Source organism: Gossypium raimondii, chromosome 8, assembly GCF_025698545.1.
Source record: "Gossypium raimondii isolate GPD5lz chromosome 8, ASM2569854v1, whole genome shotgun sequence".
Classification (NCBI taxonomy): domain Eukaryota; kingdom Viridiplantae; phylum Streptophyta; class Magnoliopsida; order Malvales; family Malvaceae; genus Gossypium; species Gossypium raimondii.
Window position 1 is genome coordinate 32,945,899 of NC_068572.1, and position 22,371 is coordinate 32,968,269.

Here is a 22,371-nt window from a genome sequence, read left to right on the forward strand (position 1 = left end):
CAAAATGTGGTGATGTATATTTCTTTTTGTGTCGGCATGTACCTAGGATGTCTTATGCTTGTCATTTTGGGAAGTGAATGTAAATGATGTTATAAGATGATATTGGTTACTTATATACATGATTATACATGTTAAGTTGAGGTTTAATATGAAATGTTTAAGTTGATGCATAATTGAGAGTGATATAGGCAAATTTGGGTTGAAATTGGTATGGATTTAGAATTGGCTTAAATGGTGTTTTATTTTATTGTTTTGATAATATATGTGAAGTACCTATGAGGTACATTGGTTAGGAAACTAGGATGATTGTTTTGACATGTTTTAAAGGTATTAAATTGTGTTTTAAAGTGATTGAACGATTGGTTTTTGAGTTGCTTGGTGTTCAAGGTTGCAGGGAGGGGTAAACTTGATGTTTAAGGTTCATTTTGAGTCCACACGGCCAGACACACGGGCGTGTGACTGGGCCGTGTGAGACACACGGCTAACACACGGATGTGTGTCCCTTGTTTCTATGAAAATTTTTGATGTTTTCGAAATAATTCTTGGAGTACTTGATTTAGTTCCGATTTGTTTTTAACACATATTTTGGGCCTCAAGGGCTCATAAAAGGGACAATATGATTAAATTATGATGTGTACGTTAGATGATTATATAATGTTCATATTTGATCTAAAAAGCCCGGTAATGCTCTGTAACCTTGTTCCGACGATAGATAAGGGTTAGGGATGTTACATTGCCACTTTGGGTCATTATAAAGGCTTATTCTTGTAAATTTTCAAAAAAGTTGGTCTATTTTTGTAATATTTAAAAAAATGATCTTTTTGAAAATTTAGTCTGAGCATGGGGTAAAGCGTGCCCACGTCAACGTGCTTTTGCTGACACGGGGTAAAGTGCGTCCTCGTCAGCGCGTTTTTCTACGCTTTTTTGGACCATTCTAGTAAATAATGTTTTAAGTGGCCCATTTTTTTTAAATAATATTGGAAATGGATCTTTTTTAGTAAAATATCTGGAAATTACAACTGATAGGCAAGTGATTTTTGCTTAAATCTCAAATTATAAGATTAACTACATCTAAAATTATAAATGATAAAAAACAAGTTTTCAAAATTAAAATTATATTTTTTTATGTATTACTTAAAATTAATTATGAAATATAATAATATTATTTGATAAATATAGATTTTAAATTATAAAAATAAAATTCTACATTTTATCCTTAAATTTTAAACATTTCATTTTATTCTAAACAAAATCAAATTTTAAATATATTTTTATAGGATAATATGATATTAAAATGAATAAAATAAAATGGTATTTACTGTTCCACAATTTTTATAAAAAATTTCCATCAAAATTATTTTTATTTTGAATTATCAAATATGTATAAAAAATTAAATCATAAAAATATTAATTTTCAATCATCTACTGACATATTTTTGTGAATGTATATTGTATTTTATTTGCATTCTCTTTACAATTTAATTGATATTTGCATTTCAAGTGTTAACAATCTTTTTTTTTTTGAAAATTTGACCTATTTTTGGTATGCTCCTTATATATAAAATGTTATTTTGAACCAAACTTGTTTTTAGTTTTACAATAATTACTACTTATTGAATCAATTTAATATATAAATAAAAATTTGTCTTAATAATTTAAATGTGAAAAAAAGGTTTCGTTCATACTTAAAAAGTTTAAAATTAGGTGTGTGAATAACCAAACCATAACTAAAATTTTATTTAATTTTAATATATTTCTTTTAAACATAACACTGAAAGAGCATTGTATCTTATATAAATATTAATATGTAAAAGCAATTTGGAAAAAAGAGAGTCCTATGTAGATTATAATACTAAATGTGTGCAATATTAAAAATAGGCATGTGTCTAATAATTTTATTTCATTATATTTTTAAAATATAGTTTATATCATAAATTACATTTAGTTTATTCATACGTCTTTTAATTTTGAAATTTTTAATCATTTTATATTTTAATTTATACTTAGGGTGGGATTCAGTTTTTATTTAAATAATATTATTTATTAAGAGTTTGTTTAACCAAGATTTTTGTATTCTCTTCTATAAATAAAGAGTACCGGTTGACCTAAAATCACACTTCATAGATTATTGAGTTATCGTTATTTTGCTAGATTGTAGTGGAGATTTATTTTTTTAGAATAAATTCTATTATCTAAGAATTATGATATTTACCATTTTTTTAGAGAGAAATTACTTTCCTACTTAAAGTAATTAATTTGTTTCTTTTCTCTGATTTGGTTCATGTTGCTCAAGTCCACACTCAACGCAATTTGTTGTACGAGGATAGCGAAGAAGATCGTTTAGTTGAAAGCCAAGATCGACTTGAATTTGCCTCGCATAAAGCGCAAATAATATTCAATTGGGGTTTATTGCTATAAATATCACAAAATAGCTCGTTTTTCTTTTTAAAAAAAAAGTTAACTTCCACTGTAATTGTAAAACCGTTTTTTCACCAATTTTTCCAATAGTCTCGAGACATAGGGCGCTCGAAACATGAAGGCTTTGTCTCGAGACATAAAACATTGAAGCTAAATTAGTGATCTTTCAGCTTGGGTTCTCGAGACAAGAGGCTTCGTCTCGAGATATAAGGGTTAGTATCTCAAGACATGGTTCCATTGTCTTGGGGCATCAAACTTCGAAGCAAAAATTGAGGTACATGGGAGGCATGTCTCAAGACATGGCTTTACTGTCTCGAGATATAACCTTCAATTTTGTTAGTTTGACCCAAGAATCGTAACCTTATTCCGTGTTTGATCATCTTTGATATTAAATTGTTGTATGTAGACTCGATTGACTTTATTTAAGTGCAGTTATCACTTATGAAATTCTTTATTGTAATTACCAGGCTTGTTGTATTTTTAGTTTCAATACTTATTTGAATATTTTAATTGCTTTAGTAACAAATGTGGCTTTTAAATTTAGATCCGAGTGTTTATTTGTATTTTAAAATACCATTATTTGGTTAAAGAATCAAATTTGCAATTTGTGTGGTCTTTATGTATTTTTAATAAAAAAAATGGGGTCGAAGGTTAAAAGATAATCTCATCACACACTCCCATAAATACTAATTTTAAACATAAACATATGTAAAATGAGAAAATACTTTTAAGAGAAAAAAGGGTAATTTTGCCCTGATTGTGTCTAAAACTCTAAAAATACTTAAAAATTAAGATATGGTCTTTCTATAATCCAAAATCAATTAAATCTTGAGAATTTTAAAATCTCGAATAGGATAACAGACAAGCTTTTCATAAGGGTGTCATATGGAAACTAGAAAATTTTTAGGGCAATAAAGTCATAGTAAGCCTTGTGTTCTCATGTGATGACATAATGAGATATGGTTGCAGGATACCATCAGGATGGGTGGCAATGCTCCTGCCGAGCAAGGTACCCTTCTTAGAAAGGTGAGCAGCCTGACAAGATGTTCGGTAAATAGGTCCCGTTAATTTGTTTAAATCATTATTTTATAAGAAACAACTAGGATGATATTAAAAATTAAAATTTTTATACATTAATAAAGTTTTATTGCATCATTAAATTATATATATATATATATGAAATCATTATTATGCACTCATCCATATATAAATTATTTTATGGACCCTTCTTATCACATTATTTAATTGTTTATTTTTAACTATTTAATGACATTACAATAATTTTTTTCCATGTCACACATAATTTTAGTAAATTTTTTTACCCTACACCCTGAATCCAAAATCTATAGCCTCAAACTCTAAACTCAAACCCCAAACTCATAATTTGGAACCTTTAAACCCCAAATTTAAATCTTAAACCTTGAACTCAAAATTCAAAATTGAACCTTGAATCTTAAATTTTGAATCTAAACCCTAAGCCTCGAGGTTCGGGAGTTCAAGGTTTAAAGTTTAAGGTTCAAGTTCAGTGTTCGGGGTTCAAGGTAAAATATGTGTCAGTGACATAGAAGAAATGCACAAAAATTACTATTTTTTTAAAATTGGTTGCACAAAAATAAAATAAAAATATTAACTTATAGAAAAAACTATTAAAACTTGTAAAAGAAGAAAATATGTTTGTTTATAATTTAAAAAATTAATTATTTTAAGTAATTTAATTTATTTTTTGAAAGGTAAATTCATTAATTCATTCAATGAATAAAACTATACAATTCAGAAAAAAAATAGCAAACACTCGTCGTAAATGGTGAAGGACAAGCTTCATCAACACAATAAAAGCTTTAACCTCATCATCAATAGAACATTATGACACGTCGACAATTGACTTTGTCACAACTCAAGCATAACATGTCTAAAGTGCTTGCAAGCACTTAATACGATAAGGAAATCAACCCCAAATGATCCAAAGCGGCGAGCAAAAATTGACAAAAGAATCGAGCATTCACCAAACTAGAGAGGACGACAACAAAATCATCCTTAAAATCACTTGTAAAACTAAGATTACATGCATAAGCAAAACTAAAAACCGTGCTACAAGAGAATACAGAAACTTCTAAAACTAAAGACTTATTAAATAATGAAAAAACAAACAAAAAAGGCATAAAACTTAAGATAACACGGATCCAAATCGACACATGAAATCATTTATTATTCTAAAATACTCTCAAAATAGAAACAAATTAAGAAGTCGACGAAGAGTCACCCACTTTTCAAGAAAAACTACTGGTGGCTAGTGGAGTTTTAGCGAACGACAGACACTGTCCTTTGTACATCACAACTTATGAAGACAACAAACGTACCTATAAAATAGATCTGTAAACTAAAAAAAGAGAAAATATATGTAGTGAATGACAAGAAGAAAGAAAGAAAGGGTTGATGGGAGAGAAAAAAGGTGAACAAGAGTCAGCCTCGCTGAGCAAAACAAAAGATAAGAAGCAAACTTCTTGCTTGAATAAAAAAAGAAAAAAGTTTTTAGGTTTTTTTTTTGTCTACTTTTAAGTAATTTAATTAAAGTTAAATTAAGTTGGAGAAGATATTAGATATAGATGAGTGTATAATAATACTTTATTATCTTTAAAATTTAATGACAACATTATTTTATTGATGCCTAAAAACTATACTTTTTAGGATTATCCTAATGTAATTTATTTCTTCCTTTATTTATAAGTCATTCAATAATTATTTATTTTATAATTAATTAATAGTGTATGAGATTTATGTATTAAAAATGTATCAAACCCTTATTAAAATAAAATACAATTGATTGAGACTAGACCTAGCATGGGTCGGGCCACACGATTCGGCCTGAAGGCCCACCTGAAAAGTAGGAGGGTTTGGCAAAAAATATAGGCCCAAAAATGGGCTTGGGTAAAAAAATAAGGTCCGTTTAAAAAATAGGCCGGGCCTCAAGTAAGACATTTTTTTCCCGGGCCCGCCCCTGCTCTAATTCACAAAAGGACAAAAAAAGCTGCTATTTTTTGTTGTTGTTTTCTCCCTATTTTGCTACCATTTCACTATTATGTTACTATTATTTTGTTGTTATTGTTTGAATATTGTATAACATTTTTATTGTTAATTTTGTTATTATTTTAGAAGCATTTGCTTGTTAAGTTGCATCTATCTTCATGTTACCTAAGTATACATATTTTTTAAAATTTATTTTCAATTTGTTGGGGAATATTTATTTTAGTACTTTTAGTATTTTTGATGTATTATATATATTTAAAAATTATATAAAAAAATTATACGAGCGAGTCGGGCAGGGTCAGGCCAGAATTTTAATATTTTTATCTAGACCAGGCTTGGACAAAATTTTATGCCCATTTTCAGGTCGAATTCAAACCTAAATTTTTTATTAAACCCAGCAAAACTCGATCCATGAATACCTCACATTTTAGAACTTTATTTTTGCGATCATATCTAACATGCTAAAAATATGTAACCAAGGTGTTCTAGAAGTTACTGTTGCATCAGTTGTTTTTTTCTTTTTAATTTTAATTTCCACTTGCAAAAAACATGTCATTTTATTGTTCACATGCATGAAATATGCCTTAACAAGAGAAAAAGGGCCGAAGTATGAGTCACCAACTTTTTAATCTCTAATCATAAACAAAGGATGCTCCCAATTAATATCACTTACGTGTGTAAGGAGATCAAACAGAATTCGTGTGTGTGTGTGTATGACTTCGGTGTTTGAGTTCTTGTGTCCAAAGATCCGAGAACAAAAGTCAATGAAATTAATTTTGATTCAAAATATAGTGTTTGATTTTGAGTTTTATAAAATTTAGTCCACATAATGAAGAACATATTAGGTGTAGTTGAATTTTAATTTGCAAATATAAAATAATAAAAAAATTTAAATAAGATAAAATTAGTGAAAATACCTCTTTAGTTCCTTTCAATTTCGATATTGAATAAATTGATTTTTTAAAAAATTGGAGCAACTTAATCTTGTTAATTTTAAAGTGAACAATTAAGGACAATTAATCACGGCGTTAATATTTTCTGTCAATTGCACATAATTTTGATTGGTATGATAACAAATTTAACCCTTGATGATTATATATTTTATGTAAATGTTGACAAAACAAGTGAATGAGGCTAATTTTGTTAAATTATAACTAAATTTACAAAATGTATAAATGTTGTGGACTAAGTAGGTCATATGAAGACCAAATTAATAAAATGTGTAAACTTTGAGGATTGAATTTGTTATTATGCCAGTAAAATTATGTACAATTGATGAAAAGCTGTGATTAATAGTCCTTAATTAGTTGCTCAATTTCAAAATTGACAGGAATTAAATTATTCTCTTTTTAGAGGGACCAATTTGTTCAATATCAAAATTGAAAGGGATAAGACAAAATTTTATTTTTATAATATAAATTAAGCAGTTGTTTTTGATAAATTAACAAAAGATAAAGATATTGTAAAAATTAAATTTAAAAATTGATGAACTGAACCAATTAAATTTTGATGCTTAAATTGACTTGATGTATATAGATTCGGCGATACAGTACCCAAACTTTATTTTTGTTTTCTTTGGACTTTATACTAAATAAAGGGAATATGATACAAGTAAAACTTAAAATACTTAGTATGGTCGTATCCTATTTTCTTTTTCTAAAACAGTTTATTTTCTAGCATTGCGAAAATCACCGTGCTGTAAGTTGGGAATAAAATGAAACCTAAAAAAAAGATAAAATTGGAAAAAGTGAGCTGAAAGGTTCTTTTATTACTAGTGAAATTGCAAACGAGTAAATTAGTTTTTATGTTTAAATAAAGATTAAATTAATTTTTTATTAAAATTTCTTTTCATTTTTGTTTAGTTTCAACATGATTAATGAAGCAACCAGACAATGTCACATGACATGACATGTCATGTGTACCTCATGTTGATATGAAAAACTAATTCAAATAAAATAAATTAAATTTGTAATAAAAGAAATAGATGAAAGTTTTAATAAACAACAAATGGGTGGAATTTATTATGCGGAAGGATTAATACAAGCAACCGTCATCACTTAACAATAGAAATTTAATAGAATGATCGATTTGTTATTGGATCTAATGCATAATGACTAATTTGTCCTTTTCTTGTAAAGGGACAAAATATATTCTAACACTTAATACAAAGGTTTCATTGATACTGTTGTCTAACAAAATCTTATAATAATAATAAAATAAGTAAAAGATCCATCAATGTCAGTGCCTCATTGACATCGTTAAAAAAATTTGTGGTCATGAACCTTTATTTATTAATGTTCGAGTTTCACCCATACAATTATTAGTTATTATGTATCAATTTTGTCTAATTATATTCTAATTCTGCTTTAAAGTAATTGGAGTCTATTATATAATTATTCGAATATATATATTTATAATTGTATTATTAAAATTGAACTTGTAAAACCTTCCATGTAAAACAATTAAATTATGGGGTTTCCTTCCCATTGGATCACTATATCTATCTATATGTATTATACGAATTAAGATTAGAATAATTTGTTATAAAAGGAATTAGGATAATTTGGATGCTTTAATTACTATTTAGGTATGAATACCACGATTTTTAAAGAATATAATATTATTTATTTATAAAGAATAAGGGATAGAGGGTTATCCATAAATTGGTCCAACGATTGGTATGTACTAAAATATTTTTATATAAAATAATTTTACACATAATTTCTCAAATTTTAAATAAATAAATAAAAGTTTTAAATGCTTTTCAACTCAAATATTTAGTTTGAAAACTTAAATACAAATATTTTATCATTTACATTTAATTGAATTGAAATATAATTTTTATTTTATTTTAGCATTAAAATCATAAAACATCAATTCTAAAAAGAATAAATTAATATTAAATTGAAATCACAAAATAAAAGCATAAGATATATGTATCAGTATAAGCTAAGCAAAAAATAAAAAAGTTATATATATCTTCAAAATTTCCATCTAAAATTAACAAAAAAAAATTCAGAATGAGAGAGAAGTTATCCAATCCACCACTATAAATAAAATTACAAAGATTCAAGTCGGAACATGGGTATTCATCGTTCACCTGGAAGCTAATGAACTTGGTGAACTAAGCGATACTACCCTTTTTCTATCGGAGCGTGTGATTAACCCCCGTCTCCCCCACTCCCTCCAACTCTGTGAATTCATTTTTCTTTGGTGGGTGTCATGGATACGAAGGTTCTTTCTTCTGGAATCCGCTACTCTAATTTGCCCGAAAGTTATGTGAGACCTGAATCTGAGCGTCCCCGCTTGTCTGAAGTGTCGCAGTGCGACAACGTCCCAGTCATCGACTTAGGGTGTGACGACAGGAGCCATATTGTACAACAAGTTGCTCTTGCCTGCATCAACTATGGTTTCTTTCAGGTACTAGTCTAGTCCTTCGCCGCCCTGCAAATCATCCTTCCTTCCTGCTACTGAATCTTTGATAAATTTTTGCGTTGGTTTAGTGGGATTAATTAATTTGTAAAATATTATATTATGAGGTTATTAATCATGGAGTGTCGAAAGAAGCGGTGGAAAGAATGTTACAAGTGGCGCATGACTTCTTTGGGTTGCCCGTGGAGGAGAAGATGAAGCTTTACTCAGACGACCCTTCCAAAACAATGAGACTTTCCACCAGTTTTAATGTTAAAAAGGAGAAGGTTCATAACTGGAGAGATTACCTACGATTACACTGCTATCCTCTCCACAAGTATGTTCCTGAGTGGCCTTCCAACCCTCCTTCCTTCAAGTAAGCCTCTTCTCTTTTCTTCTTCCTTTTCTATTCCCCCCCCCCCCCCACCCCCCAAAGAAGGAAAAAAAAACCCTTACGTTAGAGATACGTAATTCGCTTAACGTCATTCTTTTTCATTCTCTGTGTCGTGCATGTTCTAAGTATCGATTATTCAGCTATTTGTCGACGACTTGCATTATTTTATTTTTCGCTCAAGTAATATATATTTATTAATCTGACAATTTGATTTACATATTAATAAAACTCTTGAGACAGACAGGACATTTTGCATGGAATCAAAAGTACATTAATAAAGCATATGTAGTGTATGTGCGTGAAATGATCTATTTTATTATCTAAAAGATCTTTTGATGAATTATGACTATGGAATTCTTCTTTAACGTTTCGTAGAGACTATATTTAGGAAATAAGAAACATCGAAGCATGGGATTTTAGTCTTTCAGCCCCTGCTAAACAATATAAACTTTTCTTCTTCTTGAACAAAGTCCAGAGTCCTTTGGACTCTTTTACATAATGTCCCCTAGCCATGTGCTGACGTCGTTTTTCTAGGAGATGTACACAGTCGACCGCAAATTAACTTACATGCCGTATTGTTTGGTTATAAAATCTCAAATCCCCTAGTCTCTCTGCCTCTGCTCATTAAAGCAAAGGCCATACTGGTATTCATAAACCTGACAACATAATTAAGCTCCCAACAGTTGCATTAATTACAATTTAGTAATAGGCGGTGATTGGTAAAATTACGATTTGGTTGTAAAGTTGAGCTTACATGAGTGAAGATTAAAATATAATAGTAGAACAAAACTTGTTAAGATAAATTTAAAAAAAATAATAATAAAGAAAGAAAAAGATGTAGGAGGTAAAAAAGAACAGCCGTAATTGGAAAGGAGTCTTGGAATCTTTTAGGGGGTAAATAATTATTTCCGTCCAAAAAAGGTCAAAAGATGTGGCTAAAAATTACAGACAAGGAAGGCGTGCCGATTGGGCCTTTAGGAAGAGCTACCCGTTAATTGTCTAGTAAAGCACGTGCCGCATTTCTGAGTTGTTTACGAAATACGAACAAAATTCAGACAACAGATGTCGGCTTCTGCATGACTGTATCAACATTCAAGCCTTTTTCTTTAAAAAAGGTAAACTTGTTTATAACAAGTTAATGATTAAACCTTTTTTTGTACCCCATTCCATTAGTTATCGATTGTACAATCAAGTCACCCATTATATAAAAAAAATTCAAGTCTCCCATGTAGCATGTGATTATGTTCCAATTTTATTATAGATGTCAAAACTTGGTAAAAATAATTATATACTAAATTTATTAAAAATTAATATATAAATGGGTTGGCTGTGGGCCAGAGGTTTATGACCTTTTCTAGGTAGAGGACAGGCAAGGAGCTTTGTCATTTGATTAATGAAGTCTTCTTCCGTCGACCTAGTCAGAAATATTTTATCCCATCCCGCTCTCACTTTATTAGTATAGCGTAATTAGCGGTGATGGCGGCAACCAAAGCTGAGATCAGAACCGTTGATCTAGTAGGTAGGATCGGTTTTTGGTTGAGTCACACCCGCGACTAGTGAGGAAAATGAGTGACATCATGGGCTAAAAGCCGTGTTGACGTAATCATATTAGATAATTTTAATCGAACATTTGGGGCCCAAAGGAGCTCTGATTACATGGAGCCGAATCATCCGCTTCTACAGTATTTGTTTTCCCTATTTTAGACAACTGTCACTACATACGATTATTGAATATTTTTAGATTGGGAGTGACGGTGCTTCAGTTCTCGTATTTTGTTTTTCAATGCTAAACCAATAATTTTGATGTTGGTGGTGAGCTGGGGACGGGACGTTTGACAATGCCATTTAGGGGTTTATTTATTTATATAAGTCCCAATGAACTTTCTCCATTTATTGGCATTACGACTTCAAGATTAAAGATTTGTTTCCCGTCTGTAAAAAGATATTGATTCGCCTGTAACATTTGACCTTACTTTTTGACAAAAGATGTTTTATTTCCGTGATAATCTTGAATGTTTTATTTCCGTGATAATCTTGGTGACTTTCAATTCGAGTTATACAGTAGCTATGGATTTCGGTTCACTCGAAGACGCAAAAAAAATTTTTTGACTTATATTTGTCGTATGATAGCACTTGGAAAGTAGCACCTCTAATCACTGTAATTACTCGCAAACCAGAGATATTTGCATCCATATGTTTTTACATCCATATGTGTTGAATTGATAGGCAAATCGTAAGTGATTACTGTGTACAAGTTCGAGAGCTTGGTTACAGATTACAAGAGCTAATATCAGAGAGCTTAGGCCTGGAAAAAGATTACATAAAGAAGGTTCTAGGGGAGCAAGGGCAGCATATGGCCGTGAACTATTACCCGCCATGCCCGGAACCAGAGCTGACATACGGATTGCCTGGACATACAGACCCCAATGCTCTTACGATTTTACTTCAAGACCTCCAAGTGGCGGGTCTTCAAGTTCTCAAAGATGGCAAGTGGCTTGCTGTTAATCCCCAACCAAATGCTTTTGTCATTAACATTGGCGATCAATTACAGGTATACGTTTCTTTTTTCCTTGGGTGGAAGGAAATTGTGCAAGTTATTGAGGATGAAACTCCTAATGTTGCAGGCATTAAGTAATGGGACGTACAAGAGCGTGTGGCATCGGGCAATCGTAAATACCGATAAGCCAAGGATGTCTGTTGCTTCCTTCCTCTGCCCTTACGACCATGCCCTGATCAGCCCTGCAAAACCTCTCACCCAACATGGATGTGGAGCCGTATACAGGGATTTTACTTATGCTGAGTATTACAGTAAGTTCTGGGGCAGGAACCTGGACCAAGAACATTGTTTGGAACTTTTCAAGAACTAATCGCTTGGTCCTTGCCTACTTTTCAAGAACTTGCCAGTTATTTCCTCCTAGCTGCCCCTTTACTTGTCCTGGTGCAGAAAGATGGTTTTTTCTTTACCAAAAATGCAAAAACCGAAATTTCACCAAACACCCCTTAATAATAAGGTAATGATGCATATTGCTATATTGCTGGCTGGCGATGGCTACCCACTGTAACTTATCCTTTTGTAGAAACTTCCCTACTACTGCTGCTTGTGGTTTGATTCTTGGCCCACATGTCATTATTTTGTAATGAAAATAATATTGCACTTCCTTTATTATTGCATTCTACATGGAGGAAAAATGATAGATTATATGTTATAAAATTGTTCTACGCACGGTTTTTTACAAAAATATTATAAAAAAAATAAAAATTTACCAAAATATTACAACTTTTTTTTATTTACCAAAATATTACTTTTTTTTTATTATTTACCAAAATATATCAAAAAAAAAAACAACAAAAGACAAAAAAAAAAAACAAAAACTGACACAGCCTGATCACCCCAATGCCATTGGCGGCACCAATGGTGCCAATGCCATTGGCGGCACCAATGGTGCCAATGCCATTGGCGGCACCAATGTGCCAAAGGACTAAAATGTGACCACTTGTAGTTTCAAGGACCTGACATGCAAATTTACCATTTTGAAATGTGGCTAATTGCCTTCTAAGTCCTCCTTATTTATTATTTTCTTTTGGATCCCCTTCAACTCACTTTTTTATTTAATAACTCTATTTTAATTTAATAAACTATTCTCATTTAATAACTCTATTTTAATTTAATAAACTATTCTCATTTAATAACTCTATTTTAATTTAATAAACTATTCTCATTTAATAACTCTATTTTAATTTAATAAACTATTCTCATTTAATAACTTTATTTTAATTTAATAAATTAAGTAAACTATTTTTCAATAAGGCATGTCTGATATTTCTATTAATTTAAAATATAGTTATTAAATGAGAATAGTTTATTAAATTAAAATAGATTTATTACTTAATTAGAATTCTAAGTATCTTAATTATCACTTAACTATAAGTAATAATAAAAGCGATCACCTATAAATGTAACCCAAATAGAAAAATAAAGTATAATTATAAACTATTCTCATCAAATTTAGTAAAATTTTAAATAAACTATTCTCATCAAATTACGAAAATAATACATAAAATGCGAATTAGTTTATACTTTTTAAATAGCTTTACTTTAGGTAAAATATATTTACTTTAATAATAAAATAAATGGCTTTTATGAGTAAAAATCATAGATTAAGAGCTTATTTAACTACAAAAATAGGTTGAGGGCTTGTTTATTAAATAAAAAAGTGAGTTGAAGGGAATAAAAAGTAAATAATAAATAAGGAGGGCTTAGAAGACAATTAGCCACATTTCACTTTTAGTGCGCACAACAACAGCAATTCACTTTCAAAATTTAAAATGGTAAATTTGCATGTCAGGTCCTTGAAACTACAAGTGGTCACATTTTAGTCCTTTGGCACATTCGTGCCGCCAATGGCATCGGCACCATTGGTGCCGCCAATTGCATTGGCACCTTTGGTGCCGCCAATGGCATTGGGGTGATCAGGCTGTGTCAGTTTTTGTTTTTTTTTTTGTCTTTTGTTGTTTTTTTTGATATATTTTGGTAAATAATAAAAAAAGTAATATTTTGGTAAATAAAAAAAAAGTTGTAATATTTTAGTAAATAAAAAAAAGTTGTAATATTTTGATAAATTTTTATTTTTTTATAATATTTTTGTAAAACACCCTTCTACGCATTACAATGCTATCTGTCGATGAAACGATTTAAAGTTTTACACAAAACAGCGACAGTTATTGCCAACTGTCTTTTGCAAACATATTGGGCCTCATGGGTTAGATTGTTATTGCATTTGGTCTTTTAGTCTGATGGTAAAGTATCTTGGCGAGCACCGGGAGATTATTTGAATGAGAAGTGTTAATAAATTTTTAACTAAATTGAAAAAAAAGCTTATTTAAAATCAACCCTAAAATCTCATGGTGGATTTCTTGTCTGGTCCCATGACCACAATCCCACCATCAATTGCTTTTCGACCATTTAAGTAGATTTTTGTTTACTAGTTCTCATGTTTAAAACGTTGCCCGTCTCTCTCTACCTCTCTCTGTATTCTTGTATCACCGCAATTCTTGCTTTATGTTGTTATCTTAGCTTTAATTCCTTTGTCTTCGAAATTTGAGAACCATCAAAAGTAATGCATTCAGAACTCAGAATCCGCCCAAGGAAATGAGTTGAATCTTACTACTTAAATATCAACTATGAATTACTAACTGAAAAAAAAAAGAAAATAAAAAAAGAGAAACAATCATCAAAATATGAACTAATAATTAGCAAATTTAATATCTAAGAGGACTTAAATTATGAATAAATAAAGTAATTGTAAATACTAGAATTTTTGTCACAAGTGAAAACGTGTATTTAAAGAATGTATAAAAATACATTAATAGCAAACTTTGGTTGAGTGACAAATTTAATTTTTTAATGCATTTGGGTTCAAATTTCACCATAAAGATGTTTTTATTGTTTGCTTTAAAACAAAAAAGTATTGTTGAATTTAAATACAAAAGAATATTTTAGTAATTTCTTTAATCGAGTTGGTGCCCAATTAACTTATGACACTAATTTAATGAGGATTTAAATAGTAGTAAGTAAAGATATACAATTGATGGATGTAATAAAATGTATAAAAAATTAAAACGAGAAAAAAAAATTTCAACTTGGGTCGTGGGTTATTTCGATACCATGGGTGTTTGAATTTTATTTTTTATTTTTGGCCTACTAAGGAATGGCATGTTTGACAAAATAGCAGTTGGTTTTTGGTTAGGACTCTTTATCTCTTTAATTAGTCATATTGAGGAGTTTAAAATGAAGACAATGTCTATCATTATCTTTATCTCTTGAGAGAGTTTTGGAATAGTTGGAAGATTGATTTATAAATCCTTTTATTTGATAAATACTCAGGATAATTAATGGGATAATTTTAGTTTTTAAATAAGAGTTTAAAGCTTATCAAAACTTTGTTGGATGGACTATTATATCAGCCTATAAATAGGTTGCTAGTAGCGTTACTTGGAGTACTATTTTTAAGTGTCTTTATCGATAACTTTGTTGTGTTCTTGTGGTTTGTGACAATTAGGGTCGGTATTAGGGATGCAATTACTTCTTTGTGTAAGGGTATATTGGGTTTAAACCAATATGTGATCCGTACAATTGTTGAATAAAACCATTTACTGGGAGAGATTCTGCGGACGTAGGACCATTGTGTCTGAACTAATTCAACAAATATCGTGTGTTAATGCTTTCCTTAGTTTGCTCCTTGTGTTACTTTGCATTTAACTTTTCTGTTCATTTCTATTCTAACGACAATTGAAATGAAACTACTTTTAAGTGCAAGCCAAGGGTTTTTTCAATTTCACTAATATAGTTGGCATGGGTTCGAATTGCATTATATGCATATATTTATTGTTTTTTAAATAAAAAAAGGTTAAAGTACCATCAATTAAAATAAGTCATTTTAAATACAAAAGGACATTTTAATAAATTTTCTAACTGAATTTGTGTCGGTTAACTCGTGACACAAAATTAGTTAAGAGCTTAAACAATAGTATAGGTATAAAAGCCTATAAATTCCTAAAAGAGTAAAATATTGAAGCTAAGAAAAAGTGTAGCTATGAAATAACCTAATCTTTTAAAATTGGCTAAAGGATTTTTTGTAGCTTCTGAACTTTTTTAAATAAACCAATTAAGTTCGTATATTTTTTTGCACTCACTTGATACTTTGAACGTCAAAAATTTAATTAATTAAGCCCTTACGGTTGATTTGATCTATACTGCATGTACGTGTTGTTCAGTCCACTTCCTTGGTTACTCCAAGAAAAGTTTGGATTGTTTCACCATTAAGGGTTATAGAAGTTGGACTGCGGTCCTTGTCCACTTCTGTTATGATGTTGATTTCCTACATAATAAACAGACTTGGGATTTGATGGACAATTCTCAAAAAAAATGGCTGTCCTTATAATATACATAGGAAATATTGTCGAATTGACTCGGTGTTTGAGCTACAACATCATTAAAACAACCATTAGTAGTAAACTGTTTGAACATTGAAGAGATTAAAATACATGAGCTGAGAGTGAAGTGAGGGCATCTACTTCATACACTCCTACTACTCGTCTTCTTGAAGCTGCTCGATATTTTAGCCATTGATAGTTATTATTGGCTATTCTCTTGATGATTCCATACGCCTCATTATAAGACTTAGAAAGGAGAGCACCATTCGTAGAAGCATCTACTACCAACCTTGTATAGAGACCATTATAAAATGTCTCCAAGTGGATGCAATGTGGAATCCCGTGGTGAGAGCACTTGTGAAGTAACTCTTTGAATCTTTCTCATGCCTCATATAAGGATTCGTCATCCATTTGCTGGAAAGTGGTGATCTTATTCCGTAACTTAGCATTTTTGCTAGGTGGGGAATTCTTTACCAAAAAACGTTTGGCTAGCTCTTGCGATGTAGAAATTGAGCTAGGTAGCAATGAATTAAGCCATGCTTGTGCTCTATCTTACAATGAGTATGGAAAAAACTTCAACCTCAATGCGTATTCGGTTGCACCAACTATCTTGATAGAATCACTCACCTCCATGAACAATCAAAGGTGAAAATGTGGATTTTCTATGGGCATTTCATTAAACCGATCCACTATTTAAAGTATCTGGAACATAACAGGCTTCCATTCAAATTGTGGCTCCACGATCTTCGGTCTCCCAATCCCCGAATTTAAATCATTAAAAAGTGGCTTAGCGTACTGCCTTATGGTTCGATCCCTATCATCAACAATAAGGATTGGATTACAAGCACTAGCATCTCCATTCCCTTGAACTTTGTTTTGATTTTCAAGGTTCATTTCTAGGGCTTGTTCCTGGGCTAGTCTTTGTCATCTCATTTGTCTAAATGTCCGCTCGATTTTAGGGTCTACAGGGAGTAAATCGATGATTTCATCTATGCTTAGAAACACCTAAAAAGAAAATAAGAAAAAATAAGAAAAAATAATACAAATTGCAAGAAATAATTTCTTAAATAGTGATTAAATTAACAGTCCCCGACAATGGTGCCAAAAACTTGGTTCACAACGATATGTGAAAGCCAAAAACTTGGTTCACGACGAAATGTGAAAGTGTATACAATCATTATCAAGTAATAAGTAAGTAAAAAAGTTATCATCTCCACTTGGACTGTATTTGTTAATCAATAATTGTAATATTAAGAATTTACAAATTGGTTAAGGAAACACAAGATTTTGAAGTGATGGATAAAATTAAATTAATTAACTAAATGCAAATGAATTAACCTAAATGCAATGAAATGGTTTTAGCAGAATATCTCAAGTTTTAACAACAATAAAATGAATAAGCTATAACAATTACAATAATTGACTCAATTCATTCTTCATCATGTTTAACAATGTTCCGAAAAATTTCATGGCAATTTGATCTTTCATTAACTTGAAATCTAATATAAGTTCTTTTGAAATATTATACTTAGAAAAACATGTATATTTCTATGTCCATATTTTTTACTAAGGATTCGTTAGAATTTATGTGAAGTAACAGGGATGGATTAGGTTTAAAACAATTTAATCACATAAACCTAAAGTTATGCAAGGTAATAGTGCTCTCTCGAGTTATTACGAACCTTTTATTTAATCGGATTGGGATCTAAATTAAGAATGCACATTCCAATTATCATTTCCATTAATCGCCATCTGATTAGGATTGATCAACTAATTCTAATACACCCAAACATATTTTAATGTATGAATAACATAAATGATTTTAATTGAAAACTTGAATTAATGAGGCACAAAACATCAAAAACATAAATAGAATGAATTTAAGTCAAATCATTACAATTATTCTAGCTAAAACAAATTTAAGTCATCATTAATGGAAAAATTTTAAACAATTTACAAACATGTTTGAATAACTAAGAACAAATTAAAGAATAAGGAAGAAGAAACTCATGATGAATTCGATATTCCCGAAGACTAATCGCAGTGGTTTTCTCTAATTCTCACGATTGCTCCTTTACAAATTACTCTTCAGGGTGGCTGACCAAGAGAGGTTTTTCCCAAGAAAAATGCTAACTAGAGAAATGGAGAGCTTAGGGAGAAAAGAAATATGAGAGAATGTGAGAGATGTGATAGATGAGGAATTGTTGGATGAGGTGCTTGAAATGGGACATAAGGGGTGGTATTTATACTAGAGGAATGACTTGGGAGTTTGCTAAAAATAGCATTGAGATCCATTGGATTTCTCCCTTGCTTGATGGCCATAAATTGTGCAGAGAGGGTTGAGTGGTTGCTTGATTCATGCTTGATTTTATGCATGAATCATGCAAATGGTTGGACGGTTTTAAAATGTTTAGTTGAGGGTTGATTTCTGATTTTTTCACACATGTAAGGACCTTCAATTCAAATATTCCAAAGTTAATTTGGGCTGCTCTTCATACCTTACTCAAATTGGGATCTTCTCCCCATTGTTGGACAGTTTTGACAACCCAACTAGCTAGCAAACTAGCCCTTCTCAGCAACCAAATTTCAAATGGGTTTAATCAATCTTTTCTAGGTCAAAATTGTTTTCTTTTCTGCCCACATGAAGTGGATTTTAGCTCATGTTCTTTTGTGTTTTTATTGGCTACCATATTTATCAACTTAATAGTCCAACTGCAGCAAGTTGAGCAAAAATCAACATGTAACACAAAATTATGTAAAATTAATACTTAATTTCATAAAATTACGCACTTTACTAAAATTATAGCCTATATCTTAATATGAACTAAAATGACGCAATTAGCTGTCCATATACTTGAATTTTGAATAGATTATAAGTAAAAAGGTGCTAAAAAAACTTATATAATTTAAACGTATCACCTCTTTCTGTAGTTTGTCGCTAATGAAATTATTCTCTATCTTAGATGTATATGCCTCATTTTTAATACGAGATCTCTATGAACTTGGCCTGATTCTGCCTCATCCTAGATTTCTTTGTACCTTAATTAGCTTGCCTCACAAAATTGGTTACAGGTTCATTGCCTACCACTAGGTGGCTTCCACTAATATTCACCTTAATTTCGGATCCTTACTCTTATAGACTAGTCCTAGGCTTTTGGTTTACCTCATTCCAATCTTCTGAATAACAGAAATCAACATCTAATTTTTAACGAATTGTAACCTGCCACTTCTCGACGGATTATATGTCCAATGTAGCCCTTGGCGGACTCCTTTCTGTTAGCCCGTGTCACACCCCAAAATATAGGGGATAATTGAAATAAAGAAATGACCTAGACCTGATACTTAAGTAGTTAGTGCACTTCTTAGAGGTCCTAGGTTGTATCCACTCCTCTCCCAATTCTCTTCTTTAATTGTTAGCAAACTAAAGTAGAATATATACCAAAATAAATACTATTTGAACTGAAAATTTAGCAAGAAATGGGTAGCAACCTAAATGGTTAACAAACCTTATCCCCCCTTGTTGGCCTAAGTTTGAACCACCACATCACCACCACCGGTCCCTTTATTTTTCCTTCTTAATTTCAACCAAAATAATAGGTTTATTTCCCAAACCACCCTAGGATTTCAATCCCTAGCTATTTAATCAATCCTCTTCCAATTAAACTAGGTTTTCTTTCCTTTCCAATTCTAAATAGAATTTTGGTTCTCTCTCCTTGTTTTTTTCTCTTTTTCTTTTATTTCCTCTCTTTTAAACCAAATTTTACATCTCTGTTGTTGATAATTATTTTGTTTCCCAAATCAAATCATCTCCCATTACCTTGTGTTTCTATCGATTTAGCGAATCACCATCAATTGCATCTCTAACTTTGCCAAGAAATGGTAATTGCCTTTGTTTAGACGATAAAATTTTGTATTTCATAATATCGTTGTCCCAACCTTTTGTGATTTCTTCCTAAATTCTTGTAAATCTTGAAAAATTTTGATTCAATTGTTAATCAAAGCATATTTTCCGTTGAAGGACCAAATTTAGATGAATCAGACCAAGATCGAGGATGAGAAACATCTATCAGACTCCGATAAAAGGTGTGTGATCTTTACAAGCGATTTGGGGCAAACCAAGCCTCAAAATAGGGTCACACAGCCAGCCACATGGGTATGTGGAGCACACGTGCGGACCATACGACCCCTCACACGATCATGTCCCCCTGAAACCCTAGGATATTCGATTCTCACATGGCCTAGAACCTTCAACAATGTCTGCCACACGATCGTGCCTCTCTTGTAGCTTGATTTTGCATGTTCCACACAGCCACATCCTCGCCACATGGCCATGTAACCCCTCCACACGACTTAAGGCATTGCACATGGTCATGTGCCCTTATTTTATAGTTTTCCTCTAAATTTTTTGGAAACTGTCAATTTAGTCCCTACATGATCCTATAACTATTTTTAAAAAATTTTATCTCTTTCAATTAAGTCCATGATATTAGGAATAATATGGAATCCATGATTTGATTGATAAAATTATTACTATATGTTCATGATACGTGATTAAGTACATGCCTTCTATGACTAAATTGTTGATAAACTGTTACTATTTCTTGTATTAATGAAATACTAATTGCATGAACAACACGTTTATTGTTACTGATAAACCGAATACATGACAAACATGTCTACTGCTACTGTTGATTTAAATACATGTTAAACATGTCTACTATTATTGTATTGATCTGCATTGCATGAGGTGGGACACTTTGAAATGAGGAAATACTGGTAGTTTTATCTGCAAACACTGGTGGTTTACTAAAAGCTTTTATCTGCAAAACAATTGTCTAGTCACAAACACTGGCGGCGTATTAACCTACAACCATTAATGGTTTATCCATAATTTTTACCAGCAGCTTTTATCTGCAAACCCGTTGTGTATCCACAACTACTAACAATGTATTAACTTGCAACATTGATGGTTCATCCACAAACTGGAGTGTCTGTGATATAAGTGTTTTAAGGAACTCTTACTGTGGAGTGTAGTAGTGGGGTAGGACCTATCTTTACTGATAAACTGAACTTGTATTACATTGCATCGACACGCATAAGCATGATCGTTTGAACTACCAAAAATATTGTTATATCATATGATTATTACTATAATTAAAACTATTATTATGTATGCTTGGTTTATTAATTTGCACTAATTTTCTTGTGATGGAACTCACATTGGGCGTCATAGCTCACCCCCCTTTTAATTTTCAGCCTTAGAGATAACCCACCGGGTTAAAATGTGGACACAACATCCGAAGGGTCTCAGCTCAATTTTTATTTATAAAAATTATTTTAAGCTCATTAATTAATTTATTATATTATTCAAAGACTGTATTATTTTATTTTGAATAGTAGGAAGGGATTTAGGATTTGAGTTTTATTTTATATAGCTTGCATGACATTTAATTTGATTTCAGGACATCCATTTATTAATAATTAAGTTATGCATGAACCCCAATTTTTATTAAAAACATACGTAATTATCATTTTTTCGCTGCTAAACTATAATTAAGATTTCGAGTAATAAATAATTAACCTAGTTTTTCCTATAAGTAAATAAATGTTTTAAAATGACTGTTTCAAAACTCTGATAATTTACTAAGCCATTTTTGGCTAATGTAATCTTCTAAATTCGGGTTTAATGTATAGGCAGGGTTGGGAAGGTTACATTTGGTGGTATCAGAGCTCGGTATTCTAAACTCAGACCGTAAAAATTTGGGTGAGTTTGCATACATGCATTAAAGGGGTATTTTAGGAAAAACCAAACCACAAGATTTTTGATAAAATTGATTTTCTATAGAAAATTAAATTTGAGACTTCGATGTCGATCCTACTTTAGTTATTTTTACTTTTGGAACCTTAGATAAAATGTAAACTTTAGACTGCGAACATTTAGGAAGATAACTAATGCTTGAACTTTTGTCTGAAAATTGTAGATATATTAAGACTCTAAATTTTCATGAGATTGCTATGAACACTCAAGGTAGACGTGGTAGGGGTAGGCTACGTAGGGTTGCACCTGTAGAGACACCCATTGTTTAGGGCAAGAAGTCAATCATTGAAAAGGAGTGCGTTGAGAACTCTACCATCAATGGTGGTGGAAGCTATGAGAACAATGACGACGTAGTGGCTCATGCGATGTTGTG

The 22,371-nt window shown here is 31.1% G+C and overlaps 1 protein-coding gene and 1 non-coding gene across 2 annotated transcripts; both read left to right on the forward strand.

Annotated features, from left to right (window-relative positions):
• The first annotated feature begins 8,433 nt into the window (after positions 1-8,433).
• On the forward strand, positions 8,434-12,410 carry LOC105791249 (protein DOWNY MILDEW RESISTANCE 6). Its single transcript, XM_012619239.2, has 4 exons — positions 8,434-8,862; positions 8,982-9,229; positions 11,474-11,798; positions 11,872-12,410. Exons 1-4 carry the CDS (start codon positions 8,665-8,667, stop codon positions 12,112-12,114), a joined length of 1,014 nt encoding a protein of 337 aa, XP_012474693.1. The 5' UTR covers positions 8,434-8,664; the 3' UTR covers positions 12,115-12,410.
• Positions 12,411-16,517: 4,107 nt separating this feature from the next.
• Positions 16,518-16,623, forward strand: LOC128032118 (small nucleolar RNA R71). The gene has a single exon (XR_008188248.1). It is a non-coding gene; the product is annotated as a small nucleolar RNA R71 (small nucleolar RNA).
• Positions 16,624-22,371: the final 5,748 nt, after the last annotated feature.

Bases quoted from the DNA above. Each gene is read 5' to 3' on its own strand.
- LOC105791249 (XM_012619239.2), top strand. From the start codon at position 8,665: ATGGATACGAAGGTTCTTTCTTCTGGAATCCGCTACTCTAATTTGCCC. The intron at 8,863-8,981 runs GTACTAGTCTAG...TTATATTATGAG, and splicing joins TCAACTATGGTTTCTTTCAG to GTTATTAATCATGGAGTGTC. The intron at 11,799-11,871 runs GTATACGTTTCT...CTAATGTTGCAG, and splicing joins ACATTGGCGATCAATTACAG to GCATTAAGTAATGGGACGTA.